Source organism: Barbus barbus (genome assembly GCF_936440315.1).
Source record: "Barbus barbus genome assembly, chromosome: 21".
Taxonomy (NCBI): domain Eukaryota; kingdom Metazoa; phylum Chordata; class Actinopteri; order Cypriniformes; family Cyprinidae; genus Barbus; species Barbus barbus.
In genome coordinates this window covers 21,562,547-21,588,953 of record NC_136749.1, presented here as the reverse complement: position 1 = coordinate 21,588,953, position 26,407 = coordinate 21,562,547, and the positions used below count along the sequence as shown (strand labels likewise).

At 36.4% G+C, this 26,407-nt stretch overlaps 1 protein-coding gene across 1 annotated transcript in view; it reads left to right on the top strand.

The window, feature by feature from the left end:
• LOC306887934 (receptor-type tyrosine-protein phosphatase U-like) overlaps positions 1-26,407 on the top strand; it is a 198,852-nt gene that overhangs the window by 48,632 nt on the left and 123,813 nt on the right. Inside the window, exon 2 of the mRNA XM_079445985.1 lies at positions 11,066-11,194. Within this exon, the coding sequence (XP_079302111.1) occupies positions 11,066-11,194 (129 nt within the window). The remainder of the gene's footprint in view (positions 1-11,065; positions 11,195-26,407) is intronic.

Sequence of the window (26,407 nt, the reverse complement as noted above, 5' to 3'; positions counted from 1 at the left end):
CACAAATCAGACCCAACTGGTTTTCCTGTTCTTTTTTAATTCCTTCATCTCTTCTCACTTCACCATTGTTGTCTTCAGCATCATAAAATTGTATTTTTATATTTCTCACTTGAAAGTGTGATTTGTCATTTTGCTGGTGGCATACCATTAGTCTTGCTGCAACTGCGAACAATAACACCAATCCGGTAGACTTGCATAATAACAGTTGGAAATAAAACCAGTATCGTATGTGGAAATGCCTTACTAATGTGAGAACAGAGACTAGGTGTGTGTGTCTGTATGTGTGGGAAAAGCAGAGAAAGCAATGTCGCTTTGGGATGTGTGTGTGTTTAGGTAGCAGCTGCTTATTTGGTTTCGCTGTGACTGATTCTCTAGCGAGACAGCATATGTAAATAGATATGTGTGACTTCAGACTGCCTGTTCCCATATCTCCATCTGTCCATCTCCATGGCTCTGTTTGGATCCTGGAGAGCGTTGCTAGCGATTTCCTCTCGTCTAGTGTGTTTCCGTGGGTGTTCTTTGTGAATGCATGCATAAAAATGTTTAAAAAATCTATTAAAATTAAAATACTCGTTTGCATCCACCCACCAATGACTCAAGGAAAGATGACTGGGGGCCCTTGGAGTGTGAGGTAACACTGTGGAGACTTGAGTTCAGGTCATTTAAGTTTAGAGACCAAAATAGTCTTGAAGCAGACACATTTCATGCTAATTGACAGGCCTTTCTACTGTGAGAATGTCAATACAAAAGATCATTTTGTTGAAGAGTGGTATTTTTTAAGTGATATAACATGATAAAATAGGTAAAACAAAGCATAGGCATTCAAGGAGGGACCGATTGTAAATACTGAGACTTTAAGATGGGCTATTTTGACTAGAAACCATGGAGAACATCCTGGTACTTTGCTGAAAACCACTCAGAACATCTTAAGAACCCACTCTGGCATCGATGTGGCCCATTTTGCCAAACATCAAATGGACTCCACTCACACCACTCGCAGTTTCCATCTAGTTTTATCAGAAAATGTTTCTCAGAACTTGTCCCCACTTCTCTTTCAATTTCTCTAATTAGTTGAATTTTCCACTGAGAAACCTTTCACTTGTTCTTTGGGTAGAAACTGATAGATTGAATGCTGTGGCCCCCACTGACTTGGAGATTGCTGTGATTTACTAGCACATATGCTCAGAGGGACGTCATCTCTCTAGTTTTCAAACTAACACTCGCAAATACTGTGAATGTGTCTTTAAAAAGCCATTTCTTGCTTATCTGTAAGACATCTATTTACCATTATGCAGACCTAGGGCTGCACAGTTACATAAATGTTGATTATTTCCCTTTGATATTGTAATCTCACTTATTAATGTTGTTGAATAGAATTTACCAGAAAACATTTAGTTTTACTTTATACAGAAATCAATTCAGAAATCATTCTAATATGCTGATTTGGTGCTCAAGACACATTTCTTATTATTGTCAATGTTGAAAACAGCTGTGCTGCTTAATTATTATTTTTTGTGTGTGGAAACAGTGCTACCTTTTTTTTTTTTTTTTTTTTTTCAAGATTCTTTGAATAGAAAGTTCAAAAGAACAAGCTGAGAGCAATTTTTGATTGACATTGGTCTTTTAGTGGCATACAAACTTTTTTCAGATTTTGATTAAGTTAATCACAGAAAGCAAAATCAGTTTAACTACTTCTGTAAGGAGCAATATAGTAATGTTGAAGTTTATCCATTTCTGCCTGACCAGACTTTAGTTTTTACCCCCTTTGTGCATCATTAGATCCATAAATCCCTTTTTTGCATCAGCATGCTTCGTGCATTGCATGCTCCAAGATGTTACCAGCTAACCTTTGTGTTTGTTTCATAGGAGCGAGGCCTCAAGCGCTCATCTGATTGGCATCCCGTCGACTGGAGCATCTTCTACAGCAGGTCTTCTCAATCCTGCTCCTGGCAGCCCTCCAGCACTGCACATTTTAGGGGCCTAACTAATCTAAAACGCCACATTCAGGTCATGCAAAACCCCATAATGAGAAATTCTAATTATGTCATGTGTCATAAATAAGGAAGAAATCCTAAAACGTGCAGTGTTGTAAGTGTTGGGATTGAGAAGCAATGTTACAAAGTGTTCACCACCCTTTGAAATCTATGTTTAACCTTATGTTTTAAAAGAAAGCATCTTGGCAGAGCATTGGTATCCACAGCTTCCTGCGTTATGGTGTTTTTAAATAATATATTGTAATTTATCAAAGTCGCTGCGCTCTTAGGTGGAGTGCAATATCAGAGACAAAAGATTAGCGTAGTATGGGACGGGAAAGAATAAATACACTAGTGACCGTATGACATGAGTGTAATTTCACACCAGTCCAGATACTTGCCGATGCCTATTAGACAGTTACTTTAAATGCAAAATGACTGTCACACTTGACAAATTAGCCTTTAAGAGGACAAGTCTTTGCAAAGAAACTTCAAGTAAATTCGAGTACAGGTGCACTTGCAAGCTGAGAATGCAATAAAACATTGGTAACCCCACTGATATGAAAATGGAACAAAATAGCTTTTTGAAAAAGTCTATTAACCTCCAGACAGGTTTACTGTCTACGAGCTATACTTCTGGCTGTAAGTTCTAAACTGGCTTTTCTTGCTCAGAATATTACGACTTGCAGCCGCTTCCTGTGACTGAGGAGTTTATTAGGTCTCAATCCACAGCTATTGACCTGCAGCAGCTGTATTGACACAGGAAGTGCTGCAGGTGCAAGGATGAGCTCTGCCCAAACTGGGCTCCAGCCAATGAGATCCAAATGCCGCAACTTCTTGTTTAGTATTCCGATGGTTGGTCTGGGCAGTTACTCTGTAAAGTCTGTGAATGCGCTGCCAGACAGACTTCTCATTTGGATTTGGTGATGACTGTCTCAGGAGTGCCTACTTCCACTTAGCCTCAGGTGCTAACCTGTTTCTCAACCTCATTGAGCTGAGCGAATATGTAACGGGATTCTGGAATTTTTCAGTTAAACTTTTTACATGGTGACCTTAAAAATCCTTACATTTAAGGTTTATCCTTGTCATTAAATGTTACTATGGGTGAGGTAATATACCCTCGTCGTTCTTTGGTAGATTGGACTTTCTGTTTTTGCTACAGGCAGGTTGACTTCTTCATACATGTTTTTTTTTTATTTTTATAACCCTCAGCATGACAGATGCATGGTCATGAAGCATGACCGCATGACTCTCCAATGACTGAATCTTTTGAGCTGGTTATTTTAGTAAATCATAATTGTAGAGTGCAAACAGTGGAATCAACTTGGCAAATAAATGAAACTTTTGAGATGATACTTTAAAAAAAATTAAATATCATATATTTATATAAATATCATATATTTAAATGGCAACCAGTGGAGTCAGATTGCCGAACAAATGAATCTTTTAAGATTGTTCTTTTTTAGTAAATTCAATCCAGCACAGCAAATGGGGTCAGATTGTAGAGCAAGTGATTTTTTTTTTTTTTTTTTTGGGAACAGCTTTTTAGTGAATCAACATCATACAGCGTGGTCAGTGTATTCAGATTTTTTTTTTTTTTTGAGCTGGTTCTTTTTAGTAAAACAAAATCATGAACAGTTTGTGAGCCACTGAATCAAAAACATAAAACGTGACCAGACCAATTCTTTAATAAATGACTCATGAGCAGGATCTGTTCACTGAATCAAAAAGACTTTTTGACTCTTATGAATTGGTTGAATGAATGAATAAATGAATCCCTTTCATTTCAGTGTTATTTATATACTATTATAATATTTAGCAATATTTTGAACAATATAGCAATATTTATATTTTCTTTTTATATTTTAATTTTAGTACTTTAAATTCAAGTTTAAATTATTATTTGTTGCTTCTGTCATTTTTATTAGTTTTGAATTATCATTATTATTTATTTTTAGTCATTTTATTTCTTAAACTTACTTTATTTCAGTTAGTTGGCAAGGCACCATTTGATTTTTTTTGCTTTTCATATAATATTTATGTTTTATTATTATATTTATTTCAGCTTTGATTGACTGAAATTACTTTTTTTTTTTTTTTTAAAGCTTTGCAGTTTGTTAACAATAACAACCTTGAAAAAAAAGTTTTTGGCTTAATTAGCATTTTTATTATATTTTGGACCAGTTCTTGAATTGCATTGCTGCTCGCCAGTTTAGTGTAGCATTGTGGCCATACATGAGGTTTGTTCAGGATTCAGGGCATCAGCCATTCCAGCTCCTTGGACTTCGGTGGCACTATGATAAGACCCAATAAGACCATTGTATTTTTCACAAAGTGCTAGTCTACAGTAGCACATCCATCTTTGGCACATTGTTACATACATTGTGGAAAGAATCTGTGATACTTCCTCCTCTCTGTATGGCTGCCACTGTGAGTTTGGACTCCCTCATTAAATCCAGGGGTAGGAAATAAAATGCATTCATTGTGAGTGCTAAGAAAGGATGAATGGCCTTGCAGTAGAGTGGCGAGAGACTTCCCTGCTCAACACAAACAGGGTTTGTCTTTGTCTTGATGCTTGGTTGGGGCAGTGCGCCAGGATGCTAATGAGGCTAGCGGAGGAGCTAGGCTGAGGCCCAGACAGCCGCGGTGCATTCCAGCCACGTGCCTAAGCAGTGAGGGAATGTCTGATTAATGCAGGAGCGGGTTTCGACGGCTGCCGAAAGCACGGGGAAGCTAAAAGCTAGTTCGTATGGAGTGGCGTCTTCTCTCAGTATACTCACGAGATGTTAATCAAAGAGCTAGTGCTCTTTGAGGAGAGAGGCAAAGAAACAAATTAATTTCAAATCCCATAAATTACTTAGTCTTGGTTAAAAAGGAGTTAGCTCAGCAAGAGGATCATCATGTTTGGCTGTTAATGACAACAAATCATTTTTCACCCACAGAGAGCAGTTTTTAACAGGAAACCATTTCAGGAAAATATAGGAAACTCACCTTTTTGTACCACACATGGCAGTTGAGATAGCGTTAACCATTGGTGGCAGGTGACACTGACCACAAACAGAATGTTACACAGTCACAGTGTGTATGCCTGCAGCTATGTGTGTGTATAAAAAGATGTGGATGATGTGCTAAACTGCATTTGGGATGCAGTCGTTTTGATTTTGGCTTACTGACACGCAATATGACTTCATTGCATCTGTTGAATTTTCATGTCATACTAAAGTGTCTCACAACATTACACACGCGACGCTGTCAAGCGTTTTGTCTGTGTACAATAGTAGCTGCCAGTGCACTTGTTTTCTGGTGACATCTTTAAAACAAGAAAGAAAAAAAAAAACTTTTTATCACTGAAAATATATGGCAGATAATTTTTTTTTTTCTTGTTTTAAGCATAAACCTCCATAAATGTTATGCTTATAATAAAAAAGCCATTTAGAAAAATAAACTTCAATAAAATTCAACATAAATTCTCTGAAAACAGGTCAAATTATCTTACAATTTTGCCTCAGAAATATATAATTTATCAAATAAAATAATATATAAATATAATTACTGTATATAAATCGTTTTGCTAAAAAATGCAGGTGAATAAAGTCCATCTATTGTAATGTTGTTCACCAGTATGTATTTATTTATTTATTTTAATTTTCTACCAATGCTAAAGGTAGATCTCAAAGTGTGGCACAAGAACTCAATTTAAAGATGAGGTGGTGAGGGATGTCACAAACCTCATGAGAACATATCTGGCGAGAAGAATCTAATTTATGAAAAAAATACAACTCAGAAGGCAAGTTGAGGTTCAGATAGGATGCACATTTCAAAGTGGGACACACTTTAAATATCCCTTGGCAAGGTAGTGCTAACCTGGAAACATTGTTAAACAAATTGCTTCTCTCTAACATTATCGCTCTAGATCAGGGGTCACCAACCTTTTTGTGAGTGAGGGCTCCCTGAAGGGATAAAATGGTCTCAAGGGCTATTTGTTTAATATACTCCAAATAAATAAATATTATTTTATTTATCATTGTCACATATACATACATGACATTACTGTTTTCTCACAAGCATTTTCAATGTTTTTATCAATCCAGGAAAGTATTTATCCTGATGATTGTGAAAATGATATCACAATGTTTTTTTTTCCATGTAATACAATATTAATCATGATATTAATTTACCATTAATGGGGAAGGAAATGCTTTCCACGTTTGTTAGACCTTGACAATGAAGGTAAACATAACTTTGTTCACAATTAAATTCCACAGAGGACCTACTTTTTAATTTAGGGCCCCAGTAAATACATTTCATTTTTCCCTAAATTATGTGTTTTCCTTTTGATTTTTTATGGATTCTGTGTTTTATGATTCAGTACAAAAAGAAAAAGCATTTTCATTTTATCAGATAAGATGCTGCACAACGGAACTGTATAAATTAATAATAATAAAAAAATAACTTGGTTGTATGATATTCCTTAAAATTACATTATTATTATTATTATTATTATTATTATTATTACTTGCATTTTAGTATACAGTAGTAATATAATCGGTCAAAATATATTACAAAAGTCAAATATATATATATATATATATATATATATATATATATATATATATATATATATATATATATATATATATATATATATATATATATATATATATATATATATATATATATATATATATATAATCTATACAAAAGTTAAACTGGGCTTTTATTTTGGCGGATTGTCGTGAAGGTCTTTCAGTTTTAGTTTCAGTGTGTATTTGACGGTAATTTTTCTCAAATGAAGCTGGTGAAGTGATTCTCAGAGCAGCTCTGGAGATGAAGTGTGTTCATGTCCTCATATATTGAGACACAGATGCTGAAAACACCGCGAGTCATGTGTGTTTGAGTTTGTGTATCAGACGAAACTACTCCACACATTCACACAGAGACACACAGAACAGACTTATTAGCGACATGCACTGACTGGCTGCTGAAGCATTCATTTATGGTGTGTGATATGATGTTACATTAATCCATATTGAGTAAAAATGTCTATCTTATCATCATTATTAACATAATTTTTATCATAATCTCGATATGATATCGTTTATCGCCCGGCGTTAATTCAGGCGGGTGACTCAGAGACTCCATGCGGGCTACCAGGTGCTCGCGGGCACCACGTTGGTGACCCCTGTTCTAGATAAATCTGAGACATTCCCCTGATCCTCTGACAACATCCTATTTGTCTTGTCCCTGCTCTTTTCTCGGTAGTAGAACCCCAGCTAGCTACCAAGCAGATCCTTACAACCGCTGAAGACACAACATTTTGTGTTACAGATTAAATCTGTACTGTTTTCAGCAGATCCATGGCGTCAGATTTAGTTCTTTGATCTGTATCATTGCTTCTGGGTTTCAGATGAGGTGTAGTTACATCTTTAGCAAAAACGTTTTTGGTGTTCCCAAAGCAAAACATGATAATACTGTCTGTTTGATGCTAAAATAGGGAGATTTTTTTTTTCTCTGGCATATTTCTCTCTTTTCTGTAGCTTTAAAAATATTTTCAAAACAGTTTAAGAAACTAGAAATTAATATTTGTTAACTTATTTCAGACACTGAATTGCTGTTTTCGCATTGCCTACAAAATAGTTTCAGCGAAGCCAGCACAAATTTAACTCTTGTGGATCTTTGCGCAACCCACAGTGGTTTTTTTTAACCATTCGGTTGGGTAAGTGATTCAATAACTGCATCTGAAATCGCATGCTTCCCTACTATTATACTTTTTAATGGTCATTTCTTGAATGATTCAGTTTTGAACTTTTTTCCTTTTGAACTAATCATTTGAGTGAACAATTCAATGACTCACATTTAGACACTTCCTGTATGAACCAGTATTTTTGAATGATGATTCACAGAGTTACTTGATTTGTTTCTGAAATGATTCAGTGTTTCAAATGAATCAGATAGCTGAATGAATCAGTGACTTACTCATTAAGATACAGGAAAAATCACTAATCACAGACATTTTTAAAATGCATTATACATAGTATTAAAAACATATATTTCATTAAAATGTTATTTAATTAAGTGATTTAATCGAGGCCCATCCTTCTGCTACAAGATATACTGTCATGCAATCAGCAACAGAACATTCTCTGTGTAATATCATCTGTTGACAGTAAATTGGCTAAAAGCATATCGACAAAAAAGAAGAGGTTTTAAATGAATCTGATTCTTCATCCGCAGGTTTCAAGCTATCGATAGCCTAAATGCGTCAGGATTCATTGGTATGTCCTTAGAGGGCTCAGACAAGCCAATTCTTCAAAATTTGAATGAAGGCTAATAACAGCCTAACTCTCCAAAGGGAACTTGTTCACATTAATAAACAAAACAAGCAGATGAGCCTGCACACACAAAAGCCTTCATGCTCTCTAGCCAAGGGGCTTGCAACCCTGGCAGTGGCTCAAGCCCGATGTTTTCTCTGTGTTGTGTTGCTGTGCCAAATTATATTGTAATTAATTATTGGAGGCAGTCATGACGAGGCTGAGGCGAGGGGTTTGGGGGAGCAGAGAGGAAGACTTGATTGTTGATGTTCAGTCATGATGGTAAATCGTTTGTGCTTGGCTTTAAGATGATGTGTACCGATGGAAAGAAAAACAGGGCGTTCCACGTTTCTCTCAGGATCTTCTGAGAATGTCTCAAATGTCTTTGGCTTTGGTAGGAGAGAAGTAATAAACCTAAATAAGGTCTCAGTTTGTCAGCTTTGGTATCTTTTCCCGCTCTTACAGAAACGGATTCCTGTGCTGAGCTGTTAGCGAATGGCGTAAATGAAACCTACTGGGACAAACGCTCTGGGAAGATTCTCACCGTCTTTTGTTCTGGCTCACATGAGTAATAGGGATCGGATTTGCAAGGAATGTAATGATTCTGGTTCTGAGTCAGATTCCAGTCAACAATTATGTGATTCTGATTCTTTAAGTATTCCACTAATGAGTCTTTTAGTGTTTTTGAGTAGTGAGATTCCTCTAATGAGACCTAACTATATGCTAAACAATATTTTTGGTGCTTGTAGTTTAGTAAGTGTGAGTCGTTTCTCTGATTCAGATTTGTGAGTCATGTATTGATTATAATGGGAAGGATTTTGTTTTGACACTTCTGGTATTGGTAAACTAACTGTAGGTTGCTTACAATTACTAAGTAATGTAACAGCAAAGGTATCCAGTTGTGAATATAATTTCACAATATTTATAATTTGTTACTGTTTTGAATTTTGTCTTCAGCTTACATAATGTAAAGCTCACAGTGTATCTACCCAGGCGGAATGTAATTAAAATTTTTGATACTCAAGACATTTCTTAAACACAGGGAAATGTCTATTATGCAAGCACAGATGCTTTTGAAATAAAAAATACAAGCAAACCAATTTGTTGTACTAGCCAGATGGAAAACTATCCCCATTTGTCCGTTGTTGGGGCAGGCCCAGAGGTGGCAGTAATGAGGCACTCAGCTATGAGGCTCACCTTGATGTCATAGTTATTGTCAAAGCCATTGCCTGTGTGATTTCTCTCCCCTCTGCCCTGTCTGCTTTGACTTGGCTCAAGTCAGCAGCATGTGACTGGGATTTGTGGACTGCCCGCCGCTGCCCGCTCTTTCTCACCTTACACGGCTTATATGAGGGACCACAGCAGATGTGGCGAGGTGCTCAGGCTGTGGCACATTAAGCCGCTGCCCTGAGGTCACGAATGTGCTGCGTATTAAATGTAATGTGGAACTGAAATTAGTTGCAGGCTGAGAATTTAAGAAGTCCCTGATGGATTAGAATAATAGTTTGGAATAGTTACAGAAAGATTAAAGTATTAGTTGACCTTGTATTCAAGGCCTAACAGGAAGTTTGTGAACTGTTTTTGAACTTTTTTTTAAATGGGACTGGTTTAGAAATTGATATGGTTTTTCAGCCACTAGTGATTTTTAAGAAGAAGGGTGATCACTTGTCAGTGTACTTGCATTAATTGCGATTAATCACATCCCAAATAAAAGTTTGTTTTTGCATAATATATGTGCGTTTACTGTGTATATTTATTATGTGTGTATATTTGTGTATGTATGTGTTACTGTGTAATATATTTGTGTATGTATGTGTTACTGTGTAATATATACACACACACACACACACACACACACACACACACAGTATCTCACAGAAGTGAGTACACCCCTCACATTTTTGTAAATATTTTATTATATGTTTTCATGTGATAACACTGAAGAAATGATACTTTGCTACAATGTAAAGTAGTGAGTGCACAGCTTGTATAACGGTGTAAATTTGCTGTCCCCTCAAAATAACTCAACACACAGCCATTAATGTCTAAACCGCTGGCCACAAAAGTGAGTACACCCCTAAGTGAAAATGTCCAAATTGGGCCCAATTAGCCATTTTCCATTTACAAAAATGTGAGGGGTCTACTCACTTCTGTGAGATACTGTACATAGATACATATGAATATTTTTCTATTTATCTCTAAATATTTATTTTTATTATTATTATTATGTGTCTGTTAATAATTGTGTCCATATCTGTTAATATTTAATAATTGCAACAACTACTGATATCATTTTTAAGTTTGTCCATATTATTGTAATTTTTTTGTTATTCTATTCAATGCTGTCTGGCTAAAGAGCCGGGTGTTGGAAATATATGTGGGTGTGCAGTCTGGCACTTCTCACTTTGCACAAACAGAAATCAGATCACAGGGGCTCATATGATGAAACAGAGCCCCAAATAACTCACGGCTGCTTAATTAGGCTGCCGGGCCAGGGGGTCCTCGTACGTCTGCCTGCAGCCACATTAACCTCCCCAGAGGACCGAGGAGTCCTATTGTAATGCACATTTTAGTGTCAACAAATTGTGGATCAAATGTTGTCCAAATGAAATGTTATTGCCCCAGAGGCTTTTAAATATACGACCAGACGCTTTTAATAATTCATGTACAGAGACTTGTCAGGCTAAGCAGGAAGCGCGTATCTCAGGCCGTTTAAGGTTTTTAATGAGAGGAAGTCATGGACTTGCATCAAGACCGATAAGTTGTTTTGCTTCTCTGCAGCGGGCTGCACGTTTGATGAGGACTCCGACCCCAGCCTGTGCGAGTTCAGCCAAGGGGAGGAGGATGACTTTGATTGGCAGCTGTTCCGCGCTCACGCCTCGCCACACTCCACCTCTGATCTCCTGCGCGGTAAGTCTGCCCAGCATTGCCCATTCTTATTCTGTCAGTTTATTTCACACTGTGTCGCAAACCGTTTCACACCGTGGACCTGTCCATCTTGGATGGCCTCCTACTGGCCTCATCAGAGTTATAGCTGGAAGGACGACCTCTACCGCAGCATGTGGTTTATTTATTTATTTTTTGTTTTACTTGTAGTTTTGTAAAACAAAAAAAAAACAAAAAAATGGTGAAGTTTTATTTGGGAAAAGTTTAAAGTGTAAGATGTGTTGATATCAGCACATGCGTTTATATATCATCATATCTGACACCCTTGTCAATATATAAAAAAATTGTTATTTAATATCCAATTATTATGATTATTATTATATTATTATAATATGACAATAAGAATATGATTTTTTCTTATAATTTATTTGATTAAAAATAAAAGTAAAATGTGTAGAGAAAAAATAACAATCAACAGATCTGATAAAAAAGTGCTACATTTTCACAAAACTACAAAAATGCAGATTTAATGCTTATTTATCAAGTTAAAATCTATATTTTTTTAATCAAGATAAAATATATAAAATATTATATTTAATTTTTGTTTTTTTTAAATAGTTTATTTATTGTTAAAAATATGTTTTATATATTATTGTTTTTAAAATCCATTATTATTATTACTACCTGTGCACACTTTGGCAATTAATATAATCTTATTATGTATCAATATTATCAATATTATATATAATTATATAAATATTATTTATTAAATGAGGTATTTATTACAATTTTTTATACAAGTATATACATGTTTTTTCAGTATTTTATATTCCATGTTTATTATTATTATTAATAAAATAAATAAATAAATAATAATAATAATCACCCATAACAAACCCATCCATCTTGTATACCTTGCTTCTGGCAGCTGGAATGACAGCCAACATTGCAGCATGCTCTTTTTTTTTTTCTTCTTGTTTTATTTGTAGTTTTATACAAATTTGGAGAATGTTTCATATGATTTCATATCATCAAATCAGAAACTACCGGGAACATGTAGCCAATATTCAAATTTTGCCGATAGCTCGCTGCAGGAAATGAATAGGATTCCCCTGGCACGGATGCAATCACTACATGTGGTCACATGCAAATCAATGTTGTCCAGTCAAAACAAGCAGGTGCAATAAGAACGGTAAAGAGTCTGATCTATAAGAGTGCATCAGCAGGTCTTATCTCCCGATGTCTTATTCTGTCTGTGTCAACCGACGAAACCGCAGTGATTAGGTGTTTGGCCCCGCCTGAAACAAATCAATCCAGTCAATCAATGAGTTCTTTGAAATGTAACCCATCCCGAACAAGAAGTTTCAGAGAGATGTGCATGGCCTGCTGGGAAGGGGCTTTTATTGAGAGCCATTGTTGAAACTAGATCAAAACAAGCAGAGGGAGGCAAGAAAGCGCAGAACTAGATATTGGAATAGGCAGACACTGGTTGTAGGTCAGTGAAAGAGACAGATGGATCGCAAGGTCTTCGATGCAAGGAGAGATAGGATGCCGATGACACAATGAAACAGATAAAAGCTAGGTAAGGTTCTCAGCGATGAAGTAAAACACAGGGGACCTAGATAAGAGAGGCTTGTGAAAATATCTCAGGGGGAATGTGATCCAAGCACTATAATCTACACCAGTTTGAATGGAAGGTCAAAGACTACCAGAGGAATAAGAATTTACAGAGAGGGCCGGCTGTCTATCTTTATGAGTAGACATCCACAATTGTAGCAGTACATTTGTAATAAAATAATAATAGTGTAATATAATCTAATATTAAAATATAAATCATATAAAATTATATTTAAAATATAATAAATTTAAAAAGTGTTGAGCTCAAGAAAAAAAAAATCCTTTGGTACTATTTTCTCAATAAAGTGAAACTTTTACTTTCAAAAGTCCAAAAAGATAAACTAAAAATGCAATTTTAATGTTTACTTGTCACACAAAATCACAAAGTACGTTTTCTCGTATATATATATATATATATATATATATATATATACACACACACACACACACACACACACACACACACACACACACACACACATGTTGGTTTTGCTATACTTGAGAGGACTCTCATAGGTGTAATGGTTTTTATACTGAACAAACTGTATGTGCTATTGCCCTACACCTACCCTACACCTAAACTTAGCCCTCACAGGAGACTTTGTGCATTTTTACATTTTAAGATAAACTTCATTTAGTATTTTTAATAATTTATTTCCCTTGTGAGGACCGGCCAAATGTCCTCACAAAGTCAAAAATCTCAGGCTTTACTATCCTTGTGGGGACATCTGGTTCTAAACATATAGCTAAACATGCGCACACACACACACACACACACACACACACACACACACACACACACACACACACATACACACATACACACATACATACATACATACATGCATGCATACATACACATATATATATATATATATATATCAAATCACTTTTATTGTCACATCACCACAGCACATGTGCCTTCGTGAGTGAAATTCTTGAGAGCGTGCTCCAGACAGTGCAGAAACAATTTACATATAGACATTACCATACATACGTACAGACTTATACAGATGACAATGTGTAATATACACATATACATATACTCAGTACACACAGTGTACTATTTGACAGACATACAGTTATCGATACACATTATACACAGTATGTAGTACACATTCTACGTTATATACACACAGTAATATGCGAAGATGCAGCAGATTATATATAAACCGGGTGTGCAAAAGTCATGGATGTGCATTGGATGGTATCCAGTGCTGGCAAAAAGATTGTTGTATTTGTGCAGTAGTGTACTGGTAGTCCAGTTTGAACTGTATGGAATTAAAGTGCAGTGCGTGGTATATTGTAAAGTGGGAGTGTGCTGTAGGGTGTATTAGTTTTGATTGTTCATTAGCCTGATAGCCTGAGGAAAAAAGCTATCCCTCAGTCGGCTAGTGCGGGATCGGATGCTGCGGAGACGTCTTCCTGAGGGCAGCAGAGAGAGCAGTCTGTGGGACGGGTGGCTGGAGTCACTGATGATCCTCCGGGCTTTCTTTATACACCGCCTGGTGTAGATGTCCTGGAGGGAGGGAAGCTCACCTCCAACAATGTGACGGGCAGTTCGCACGACCCTTTGCAGAGCTTTGCGGTTGCCAGCAGTGCTGTTTCCAAACCAGGCGGTGATGCAGCCGGTCAGGATGCTCTCCACAGTGCAGGTGTAGAATGATCTGAGGATGCTGGGGCTCATTCCAAACTTCCTCAGCCGTCTCAGGAAGAAGAGGCGTTGGTGTGTCTTCTTCAGCACTGCATCTGTGTGAGCGGACCATGTGAGATCCTCAGTGATGTGAACACCGAGGAATTTGAAGCTGTTTACTCGCTCCACAGGTGTCATGTCGATGGTGATGGGTGTGTGTTCTCTGCTCTGTCTCCTGAAATCCACCACCAGCTCCTTGGTCTTATCGATGTTGAGTGAGAGGTGGTTCTCTTGACACCATTTAGTCAGGGTTCTCACCTCCTCTCTGTAGGCCGTCTCATCGTTGTCAGTGATCAGGCCTATCACCGTTGTGTCGTCTGCAAATTTGACGATGACGTTGGAGCTGTGTGTTGCTGTACAGTCATGTGTGTACAGGGAGTACAGGAGTGGGCTGAGGACGCAGCCCTGAGGAGCACCAGTGTTGAGGGTCAGCGGGGATGAATTGTTGATATATATATATATGTGTATGTATATACAGTGGTGTGAAAAAGTGTTGGCCCCCTTCCTGATTTTTTTTTTTAAACAAAATCCAAACCCACATGGCCCTGTGTGGAAAAAGTGTTTGAGGTCCAAAGAAATTCAGGAACAAATGAGAACGAAAGTAACTGAGATCTTTCAGTCTGGAAAAGGTTGTAAAGCCATTTCAAAAGCTTTGGGACTCCAGCGAACCACAGTGAGAGCCATTATCCACAAATGGCGAAAACATGGAACAGTGGTGAACCTTCCCAGGAGTGGCCAGCCGACCAAAATTACCCCAAGAGCGCAGCGACGACTCATCCAAGAGGTCACAAAAGACCCCACAACAACATCTAAAGAACTGCAGGCCTCACTTGCCTCAGTTAAGGTCAGTGTTCATGACTCCACCATAAGAAAGAGACTGGGCAAGAATAAAACCGCTGCTGGTTCCAAGATGAAAACCGCTGCTGAGCAAAAAGAACATAAAGGCTTGTCTCAGTTTTGCCAGAAAACATCTTGATGATCCCCAAGACTTTTGGGAAAATACTCTGTGGACTGACGAGACAAAAGTTGAACTTTTTGGAAGGCGTGTGTCCCATTACATCTGTCGTAAAAGTAACACAGCCTTTCAGAAAAAGAACATCATACCAACAGTAAAATATGGTGGTGGTAGTGTGATGGTCTGGGGCTGTTTTGCTGCTTCAGGACCTGGAAGACTTGCTGTGATAAATGAAACCATGAATTCAGCTGTCTACCAAAAAATCCTGAAGGACAATGTCCAGCCATCTGTTCGTGACCTCAAGCTGAAGCGAACTTGGGTTCTGCAGCAGGACAATGATCCAAAACACACCAGCAAATCCACCTCTGAATGGCTGAAGAAAAACAAAATGAAGACTTTGGAGTGGCCTATTCAAAGTCCTGACCTGAATCCTATTGAGATGCTGTGGCATGACCTTAAAAAGGCAGTTTTTTTAAATAAATGCTCTTCGTTTTAACTTTTTATTAATCAAAGAATCCTTAAAAAGTACCAAATTTTCCAAATATTTGGCAGCACAACTGTTGCCAACATAGATCATTCTAATAATAAATCAGCATATTAGAATGATTTCTGAAGATCATGTGACACTGAAGACTGGAGTAATGATGCTGAAAATTCAGCTTTGCATGACAGGAATAAATTAGATTTTAATGTATATATTAAAATAGAAAAATGTTATTTTACATCGTAATAATATTTCACAATATTAATTTTTTTTCTGTATTTTTGATCAAATAAACACAGCCTTGATGAGCAGAAGAAACCTCTTTAAAAAAATCTTTCTGATCCCAAACTTTTGAATGGTAGTGCGCACACACACACACACACATATATTACATATTGTGAATTCTACATTCAGCATTTCTAAAGGTAATTTGAGCTTAATTACTATTGAGCATAATTTGCTATTGAACTAATTGATTTTGAAAATTCCTAAATTGACAGATCATACATTTTTTTGGTAATTAAATCAAACGCTCTCATTAACCGTTACAATAATCTTATGATTTGACATAATTGTTGCGTGAAAGGAAAGTTTTATGCTAATGGAAGCACAGTAGCAAGTTTTGAATGAATAGAACAAATCAGTTTGAAGTTTTGAACTGAGAATGTAGTACTTTGTAAATTGTGAAAATAATACCAAAGCCATTAAAGCGAAACTATAATCAGCTTGTGTTAAATATATGAATGCGTGATTAGGACAGTTGAGTATGATGGAATCCTCCACAGTACATCATAATCAGCATTCTAATCATATGCAGACCCAAGACACCTCACCCGCAGTCACAGGCGCTGTGCAGTAATTAATACATTTCCCTCTGGGTTTAATTAAAGCGGACTGTCTGTCGTGTGACATTCACTCTTCTCTGAGGGCAACAGATGAGTCTAGGCATGCAAAGTTTAAGTAGGTGAGAATGATGTCACACCTTGGAAACACAGCAGGAAGTGTTTGATGGTGTGAACGTAAACAGACATTGACACTGCACGTTCGCCCTGCGGTGGGAGTTTACAATGTATTTTTTTAAATGGAGAAGCCCACACAGACATTTTAACTGGCAGATTTTGATCGTCTTAACATGGGGCGCGTTGGCTTTGGGAAACTAGGTCAGAAACTGCCATGCTACTGAGTGGCAAAATGGATCCTTTCATGTTGTTTCTCGATGCAAACATTGAGCTCTCCTAAACAAGGCCCAGTTGTATTTTCTCAGTTCTTCACGTTGCAGAGATCCTGTCACCCATCTTAATTCAGAGCACGGCGCTGAGCTAACTTTTGCTTAGAAGATAAGACTATTTACAAGGGGACGGGTATAAGTCTGGTCCCTGTGTGTGGATAAAGCGGTAAAGTTTTGCAGTGATAACACGTATCTCACTGTTCGGAGACAAACCTAGATTTTATATCTGAGGAAGAGGTTTAGGTAGGGGAACAGCAGGGTTTTGGAAACCTACAGGGAACAAAATTACATTTTCACATTTACATTACTGTGATGCGGGAGTGACACTAAAATATGTAAAAATATAAATATATAAAAATAGATACAATATACTATATATATCTGCATATTTTACATGTTAATATTTATTAAAAATATTAATATTTGTTTAATTATAATAAATGTGCAATGCAATATTATTAAATTTTTTACCAAAAGCATATCCTGTCATTCCAAGAAGAGAGAGAAAAGAATATTGTTTATAATTATTTAAGCTAAATGCTAAAAGCTAAGCTATAAGCTAAGCTATAAAGCTAAATGACTTTTATTTTTTATTTTTATAAAATCAAAAATGCTGCAATTTAAATAAATAAATAAAATAATATACTTGGTTGTTCAACAAAATGCTTTAAAGTTTTCCATGTGGTTTTCCATCAAAATAAAAGCCCTATTGTTTATTGAGTAATGTGAAAAAAATAAATAAAAATAAGGCAGCTGTACTGTAAACTAAAATGTATTAATATTTTTCTTTTTTTATTTTACAGTGAAATATGTTTAATGTTAAAAAGGTAATAATAGTCGTAGTAGTAGTAATGATAATAGCAGTTCTCCTTATTTTACTATCTCCTTATTTTAAATCTGAGTCACAATTTTTATCCAAATAAAAAAAAAAATCAAACCAAATAAAAACTGCAGTTAGATTTCTTTCCCTTGAATATTTATTTTTGTATATTTAATATCATGCAGCCTTACACCTGTCACAATACTGTGAAATATTTCACATATGTTGCTTAATTGCTTTAAATCAAAGGTTCTGCCAAATGCATAAATATAAATATATGTTTCCATATGGAGTCCTGGAATAACGGAAACCCTAGATAATTATGATGGTACATTTTCCACTTAGGGAAAAGTTCTCAGATTACTTCTTTCATGGACTTCATCTGTATGTCTTTGATTTGATTTAAATTTGGGTTTAGACTTTCATTCTTACAGTCTGACTTAAACCACACATTGGCTCTGTTTTATTTATGCACCAAAGCCAATTTTTACTCATATTTGGCAAGTATTCTTTTTAGAGAGGGAAAGCAGAGAAGAGGCACGTACTCTTGAGGTCAAGCGGTTTAACATTATTATTTCTTATCGTTCGTTGGAAGTCAGTCTGCTGTCTTTATCCATGTGAAATGGTTGGTGGTGCGATGTGAGGTGAGACCTGCGCTCTACACGTTTGAATCCAGTGGATGGGTTAGAAACCGAAAGACCTCTCGGTCAACGTGGGAGGCAGAGAAACCTGCAGCACTTCAGATAACCTAATTGGTCCTTTCTCATCTTAAGCCAGAGCTCTGGGTCCAGTAGAGATCTGCTGTAATCTCCTCACTGGAAGCAGGTTCCCACAGATATTAGCGCCAAAGCCAGGCAATTCTCTGGGCATGTTGTATCTTATTACGTCCCTCTTTAGTCAGAGAGGCACCGAGGCTGATCAGAGACCTGTAGGTCTTTATTACCAGCCGCCCTTCACCTTTCTCAAACAGCAGGCTCGTGTCCCATCTGCACATTATCCACACTCTGATGCCCAGGCCTTATTCATCACTGATATGAGAGACCACAGGGGCCCCTGACAGAGGAAGTTGGTGGGGAGACGCATCTGGTGGAGTTGTAGGGTCATTATCAGACCTGGCTGGTTTCCCTCAATGATCTAATAAAGTTTACTGAAACCCAGAGCTGCCTGCCTCCATCCGCCGTCTCTCAATCACTGACTTCTGCTCTGGGACTCTCAAAAGCGCCTCTCCACACATATGGATGGAATGGAGTTTGCAGTGCGCTGCAATTATTTTGAATTAGGCGGCGTGTTTATGTTTGGACTTGTTTATGACCAGGTCTGTTTTGGAAGGATGTCTCACTCGCTGGGTGAAAACAAGAAACTAGAGTGCTGGTTATTTCTGTTCTTTACTTCTATCACATCCCCCTCTCTCTTTTTATTATAAAGAACTTGGTTATAAACTTTGATAAAGTTCTGAGTGTTCATAATTATGACTTACTGTTCCAAATAGATAAGGGTGTCTAGACAATAATGATATAATAGTCTTTTTTCTTCCATTTCTCTTTTATATTTATTTAGTTTTAGTGATTATAGTGACAATGAATACAATATAATGCAGATATTTTCTTTTGATATTTTCCTTCTTTTGTTAATCCAGTAAAAATATCTTATTAGATTTTGTAAGGGATAATGTACAGTCAGTCATTGCAAAATAAACTAGTAGTAGCATAGTTTTTTCAAAAACATTTTTTAGAAGTACACTACCTTTCAAAAGTGTGGGTTGTTAAGGGTTTTGAAAGTGTCTTTTGCTCACCAAGGCTGCATTAATTTAATAAAAATACAATAAAATAGTAATACTGTGAAATATTATTACAGTTAAATTTGTAATATGTATTTGAAAATGTCATTTATCCCTGTGATGGCAAAGCTGAATTTTCAGCATCCATTTCTCCAGTCTTCAATGTCACATTATCGATCAGAAATAATTCTAATATGCTGATTTGGTGCTCAAGGTTGAAAACAGCTTCTTAATATTTTTCTGGAAACTGTGTTACTTATTTTCCAGGATTCTTTGAGTAGGAGTTTCAACAGAACAACATTTATTTGAAATGGAAATATTTTGTAACAATATAATTGTCTTCACTTTTGACCAATGTGCAATTTGCAAACTCATCGTTGCTAAATAAAGTATTAATGTTAAATAATTAAGTGAATACATACATGCATGCATACATAAAATCTTACCGACCCTAAGCTTTTGAATGGTTGTGTATTGTGCCAGTGGGGTATGAAAAAAATCAAATAAAAATCAAATCTCTCTGAGAAGTACATGTGTCCTAGGGTGGATTACTGGAAAGAACATTTTCAGAACACTTTAGTTTTTTTTGTGTAGAAAAAAGCATGAAAGTATTCTGCAAGTCTGCAGGTGTATATATAGGTACCATCTCATCTAAAATCAGACCCGTAGCTCTCAACTCAGAGCAAAGAATTGATTAATCATGCCTCTCTCGTGTTCAATTTTTCAGAAACTCTTGGATTAATACAATGATCCTCTGCTTCTCTTTGAACTTTCATCTGATCTGAGAAGTGTCTCTCTTTTATAAGTGTCTCAGTCTCAAGTTATACGTTTAGCACCTCGTAATGGAATCGGCTCTTGACAGAGGTCCCAAACAAAAACCTCACCATCCATATGATTGAAATTCCATCATCAAAGTGCGCATGAGATCAAAGCTTGTGTTGAGTATGGTAGTAAAATAGATATGTGACTTATATTTCTGTATTAGATGACTGAAGGCTGAATAGAATTTCATTGGAATACTGGCCGATGTGTCCTGCCATAAACTCACAAAACACTTTTCAGCATTGTGTGAAATACATACATTTATTTTGTACACTAAAGAATGTTTATGGAACTAAAAATGTCTCTAAACACGCAAACTACTATAACATTTGACCTCCTTTCCGTTATTGTAAATCATTTCTTGTGCTGAAGCACAGTGGATGAAATACATGCTGTATGTGAAGGATGAAAAGTTTGATGATTATTATTTCAGAGCTGCTGATTTATTTCATGGTTAAGAGTACAAATTATTTATATATTTATTTTAAACAAAAGGTGAATTATAAACCCATGATGCTTGTCCTGTGAGCGATTTGGTGGAACGGAATAAAAATGATGCCTGTGTAAATTTTCACACACACCCCTGGGATGGAAGGTGAAATGGGGAAATGAATTGCTGTGTAAATCTAACAGGGCAGAATAAATCCAATTGTAATAGGAGGCCGATAGCATAAACCACAGAGCCAGGCTCGGACCGCTACTCATTCACAAGAGTTCATATTTACAATCACGCACAATAAATAAATAGCAAGATGGATCGTGTAACAAGGGGATAAAATAAAGGCATTTTCACATCCAATGAAAGGCACTACAACCCTGTTGAGATGCTATTTATTTAGGATGAACTCGTGTCAAATGAGGTGACATTAAGAATTTAACTATCCCCTGTGAGAAGCTCATAAAATTAAATGTCTGCGTTTTACATCCACCCCTGTAAAAGTGAGTAGCTTTATGCTCCAAATTCAGGTTTTTACATTTTTACGGCATGTTGAAACTTATAGTACCAATTTCGTTAGCGTTTATGAGGCAATATATGCTTATTTTACACTGCATAATGTATAGTTGCACAATTACCTGTACAGGAACTTAAGCTGTAAATTTACTTTAATGAGTAGTATGTATGTCTGCAGTGCTTGAGACAGTTCCCAGCATGCACTGTGGCATGAATACATTTTGCAAACTACTGTTGTTTACTTACTGGCTGTTGTGTTGTTGTATTTAAGTTCTTTGTCATGTGATGTTAACTGAATCTCTGTCTTTAAATATGTGGTTGTTTAGTGTTGTAGTGGTTTGTGTGTTGAATGTTAACGACCCTGCAGCCCATATCAAATACATAATTTTCATGCCATCTTTATATTCTGAAGAGACCTCAGTTGTTTGGTTCCCAAGATTGTTGATAGTCAGGCTAATATTAAATGAATCAAAGCGCCAGCAACTTTTCCATTGTGATACCCGTTGTTTGTGTCTTGTTATTGTAACTGAGATGAATATTTACTCCAAATGTAAGACAAAACCACACAATGTGGATCAGTTATCATAGAAATAGCGGATGTGACTCTGGACATCTGAACGGATTCGTTTACAGGTGCAAGACAGCTTTGCTTAGACCACAAAACCGACTCCCAGATAAGCTTGACCGACCCATTTTAAAAAATAAAAATACATTTCTGAAACTATATACCTTACCATTTTTGGGGTCAGTAAGATTTTTTTTGGAAAGAAATTTAATACTTTTATTCTGCAAAGATGCCTTAAATTGATCAAAAGTGACAGTAAAGATGTTTGCACTTTAAAATATAAATTACATTTTAAAATATATTAAAAAAGAAAACCATTATTTTAAGTTGTAAAAATATTATGCAATATTACTATTATTTTAATAGTATATATTATATTATTAATAACATATTATTTTAATTATCTGTATTTATTTAATTATTATTATTTTTTTATTTTTAGTTTAAAAAAATCTTACAGACCCCAAACTGTTGAATGATACAACAGGCAAACTTTTTCTTAAAATTATTTCATGAAAATAATGCTGTTTTTTTTTTTTTTCAGCAAATGTATTGTTTTCTAACATGATATTTTGATTGGATGGAGCAGCTATCAACCAGAGCAGTACAGAAAAATCTTGGAAAGTCTGGAAGCACTATAGCATGACATGATTTATATATTGAAGCATTTAGTCTGAGGGCCTCTTTCTCCTCAAGCAACTATTAAAATGTAATTTAGATAATCACAATATAACAAATTATCTGCAATTTGTCTAATTAGAAGACTATAAAGAAAGAAAGAAAAAAAAAAGAATCTAACAAGCAGTGTTATCTTCCTTTGCATGTTGAAATATGAATTCAGAGCTGGCGTTTTTGTGAATAAACATTATTAATGATGCTTAATGGTGTTTGCTTACTATGAATGAGGGCACCCATTGTTCTTTAGTCAAATAAGGTCACAGTCTTATAAACGGGGTTTGCTGCTACACAGTATTTTCAGTGGGATTGCAAACCAGTTTATTTATTAATATTTTGAATTAATTTTTTCATTTTAAGTTCTGTTTTTTTTTTTTTCTGTGATTTTGTCCTTTTTTCCTATTTAGATCTTTTTTTTGATCATTTCAGTTTTAGTTTTAGTAATTTTAGCTGGTTGCCAATACAACAAATCTAATTTTCATCGAAATGTTATATTTTATTTTAAGCTTAATTTCAGATATAGAAAATGATTTTCAGTAGTTTCAGTCATGCTAGTTTTAGTTAACAATAACAACACTTGTGCAAACTGCCTTTTCTCTTTAATCTGTCCCAATCTAATGCACCAGACCACCATTTTGAAGCCTGAACCCATTATTTAGGTGGGATTAATCTTTCTTAGTTTGAAGTTACAGCAGAAAACAACCACAGGGACTTGACATTAAGCAAGGCGACAGCATATCCGCGCATGTACTATGCTAATGTTAGCCCCCCTCTAGCGACAGCCTCCCTGTAATTATTGTTGTTTTGCAGCTAGCAGGCGAGACCTTTCAGAGTAAAGAGGTCTGTTTAACAGGATAATTGAGAGTGAAGTTACGACCGTAACCTTCAAATAGCCCATGGTGGTGGTCACCTTGACCCCGTAGTGACTTGCGAGCAGCTTATCTTTCGATGGCTCATTTGCTAAATAGGACTGTGACGTTAAGATGGAGGATGTAGAGAGGAAGATGGAATAACGGCATAATGTGTCTAAGGGTTCTGCTCCAGTGCAGGGCTTAACCGGAGGCAAAACGGCTGGTTGTGTTTATGTTGTCATGCTTGCTTAGCTGTTATGCTAAGCAGCATAGGCCTCTGGGACAACCCCATGATGGTGCTTGCGTTTGCTCTCTTTTTACCCTTCGCCCGCTCTCTCTTTCTATGTCACTGACATGTTATCTTTCACGGTAATTCAGAGCTGCACTTAAAGCCATTTCAAATGTGGCATTAGACTAGCACTGTGAAAAGCTAGTCACATAAAGGGCTGCCCATGTCTTTCCGGGCCAATTTAAACTCCTCCTAGCTGCGTGACACGAATTAGCCTGTGACATGACACGCAGCGTGAATGTAATATAAAAAGTTCAGTGTTTAAAAATGTTAAACTGATTATCTTATTCATTGTCATGCTTTTTCTCCTTTGTAGGAAATGTCGACAGTTCTCTTTATAAGCTGGTCTTGACTGCTTCTTATTAAAGTGGGGTATCATATACGGAGGCCAAGCCACAATCTTAGATTATTTATTTGGCTATATAGAGATTCAATGGACATGAGACCTTCATAAGCGTTTTGGGTTTATTTTTGCTGCAGGTGTTGAGGAGGGCATATATTATGAGACCTGCTGACTTGGCTTCTTTTTTGGCTGTGGAAATGATGGTGTTTTACTGCTCGGAGGTTGGTTTTTAATCAGGGGTTGAGGAGAGTGCCTCGGGGGGTGCTGGAACCATTCGTGGCCAGTAATTCAGTGTCCTGGCTGACTGGCCACAGCATTAGGCTTGAAGGCAGCACATAAAGTCTATGAACACTTTGTCCTTTATTTATGTCTGTGAGCATGTGCACACACACATCTGACATTTAGTATCTCATGAGCATGACAAATTGTTCCACCATAGATATATTAAAGTAATTACTTTAGGTAACAGTAAATACATTGGTTGAGTTACAAACATCATTTTCTTCCTGACCTCCAACAACTTTGTATGAGTTGTCGTTGCCTTTCGGCAACCCCGCTTGAAAATTCAGGTTAAGTAAAAGTGTGATCCTAGAATTGTGTAGCACATTTCTAGCTGTTCATTAGCTGGTTAACTGGTTTGCTGCTAGGTCAAGATGGTCTGCTAACTTGCACCAGTTGATGACCAACTTGAACGAACTAATGGCTATTTTGTTTTTTATTATTATCTTATGACCATCTTAGATTAGTTAGTGATCGTTTTTTACTAGATAATGATCATCTTCACCTGGCTAATCACTTGGATCAGCTAATGACAATTTTGTACTAGCTCAAGACCATCCCTGTTGACGAAATCAGCATATGCTGGTTAGGTATGATTTGAAGCATGGCAGCTGGATTGAGCTTGTTTAAACTGGTCCTTAGTTGGTCCTGAGCTGGTTATAAACTGGTCCTGAGCAGGAGCTAGTTGCTTAGGACCAGCTCATGACCAGCTTAAACAAGCTCATAACCAGCTTGTAACAGCTCAGGACCAGCTTAAACCAGCCCAACCAGCTGCAATGCTTCAAAACATACCTAACCTGCATATGTTTTAACAACAGAGATATTTGACTAGTTAATCATAATTTTTGACTAGCTAATGACAATCTTGGACTAACTAATAGTCAAAGGTTGTCTTTAGCTTTGACTAGCTAATGGTTGTCTACTGTATGAAATGACCATCTTGAACCAATCAGTGACCAATTTGGACTAACTTATGACCATCTTATACTAGTTAATTCTAATTTTTGACTAGCTAATTGTCATCTTGGACTAGCTAATTGTCAAAGGTTGTCTTTAACTTTGACTAGCTAATGGTCATCTACTATTAGCTAATGACCATCTTGGACCAAACAGTGACTGTTTTGTACCATAACCATCTTAGACTAGCTAATGATCATTTTTGACAAATTAATAACTATCTTGGACTAGCCATTGAAAATATTTGACTAGCTACTGCAATGGTCAAAGATGGTCATTAGCTTTGACTAGCTAGTGGTCATCTTCTATATTAATGAAATTAATATAATATTAATTATATTTAGACGGGCTAATGATCGGTTTTAATCACCTTTTTGAACTAGCTTAGATTAGCTAATGAACAGTTAGTTTAGACCATGTAGAAACCAGTTATTATGTTCCATCTTAAACTGGATTTTCCAGCAGGGAGAAGAAGACAGAATAATTAATCTCATGGTTTTTTGGTTATTATATTAAAAGTGTTTGCTATAAGAAACAAGTCTTCTGAGTTGGAAATGCTGGTTAGCTCATACTGGTACACTAGGTCTTCTGTTTCAGTAAAAAGTTCAAGTAGAATCTTTGTCTTTTATTGCCTGGCATGCTCCCTTTTTCTCTTATTCATTTGCTCTGTTCTTCTCAGGTGCAATCTATTTTGGGAAGAATTACCATAATAATACACGTCGCGCGAGACTGGCTGTCATTGTAATTGATATCTAGACGCGGCTGCTGGGCGGAGCCATTTGCATATAATCACTTTAACTGATATGATAATGAATGTGGTGGGCCTGATGCAAGCAGAAAGTGTCTCCGGAGACGGATGGCTATTTGAATTATACTCAATAAGTAATATATTATCCCAGGAAAAGAGATTCTTTTGGCACAGCCACACCT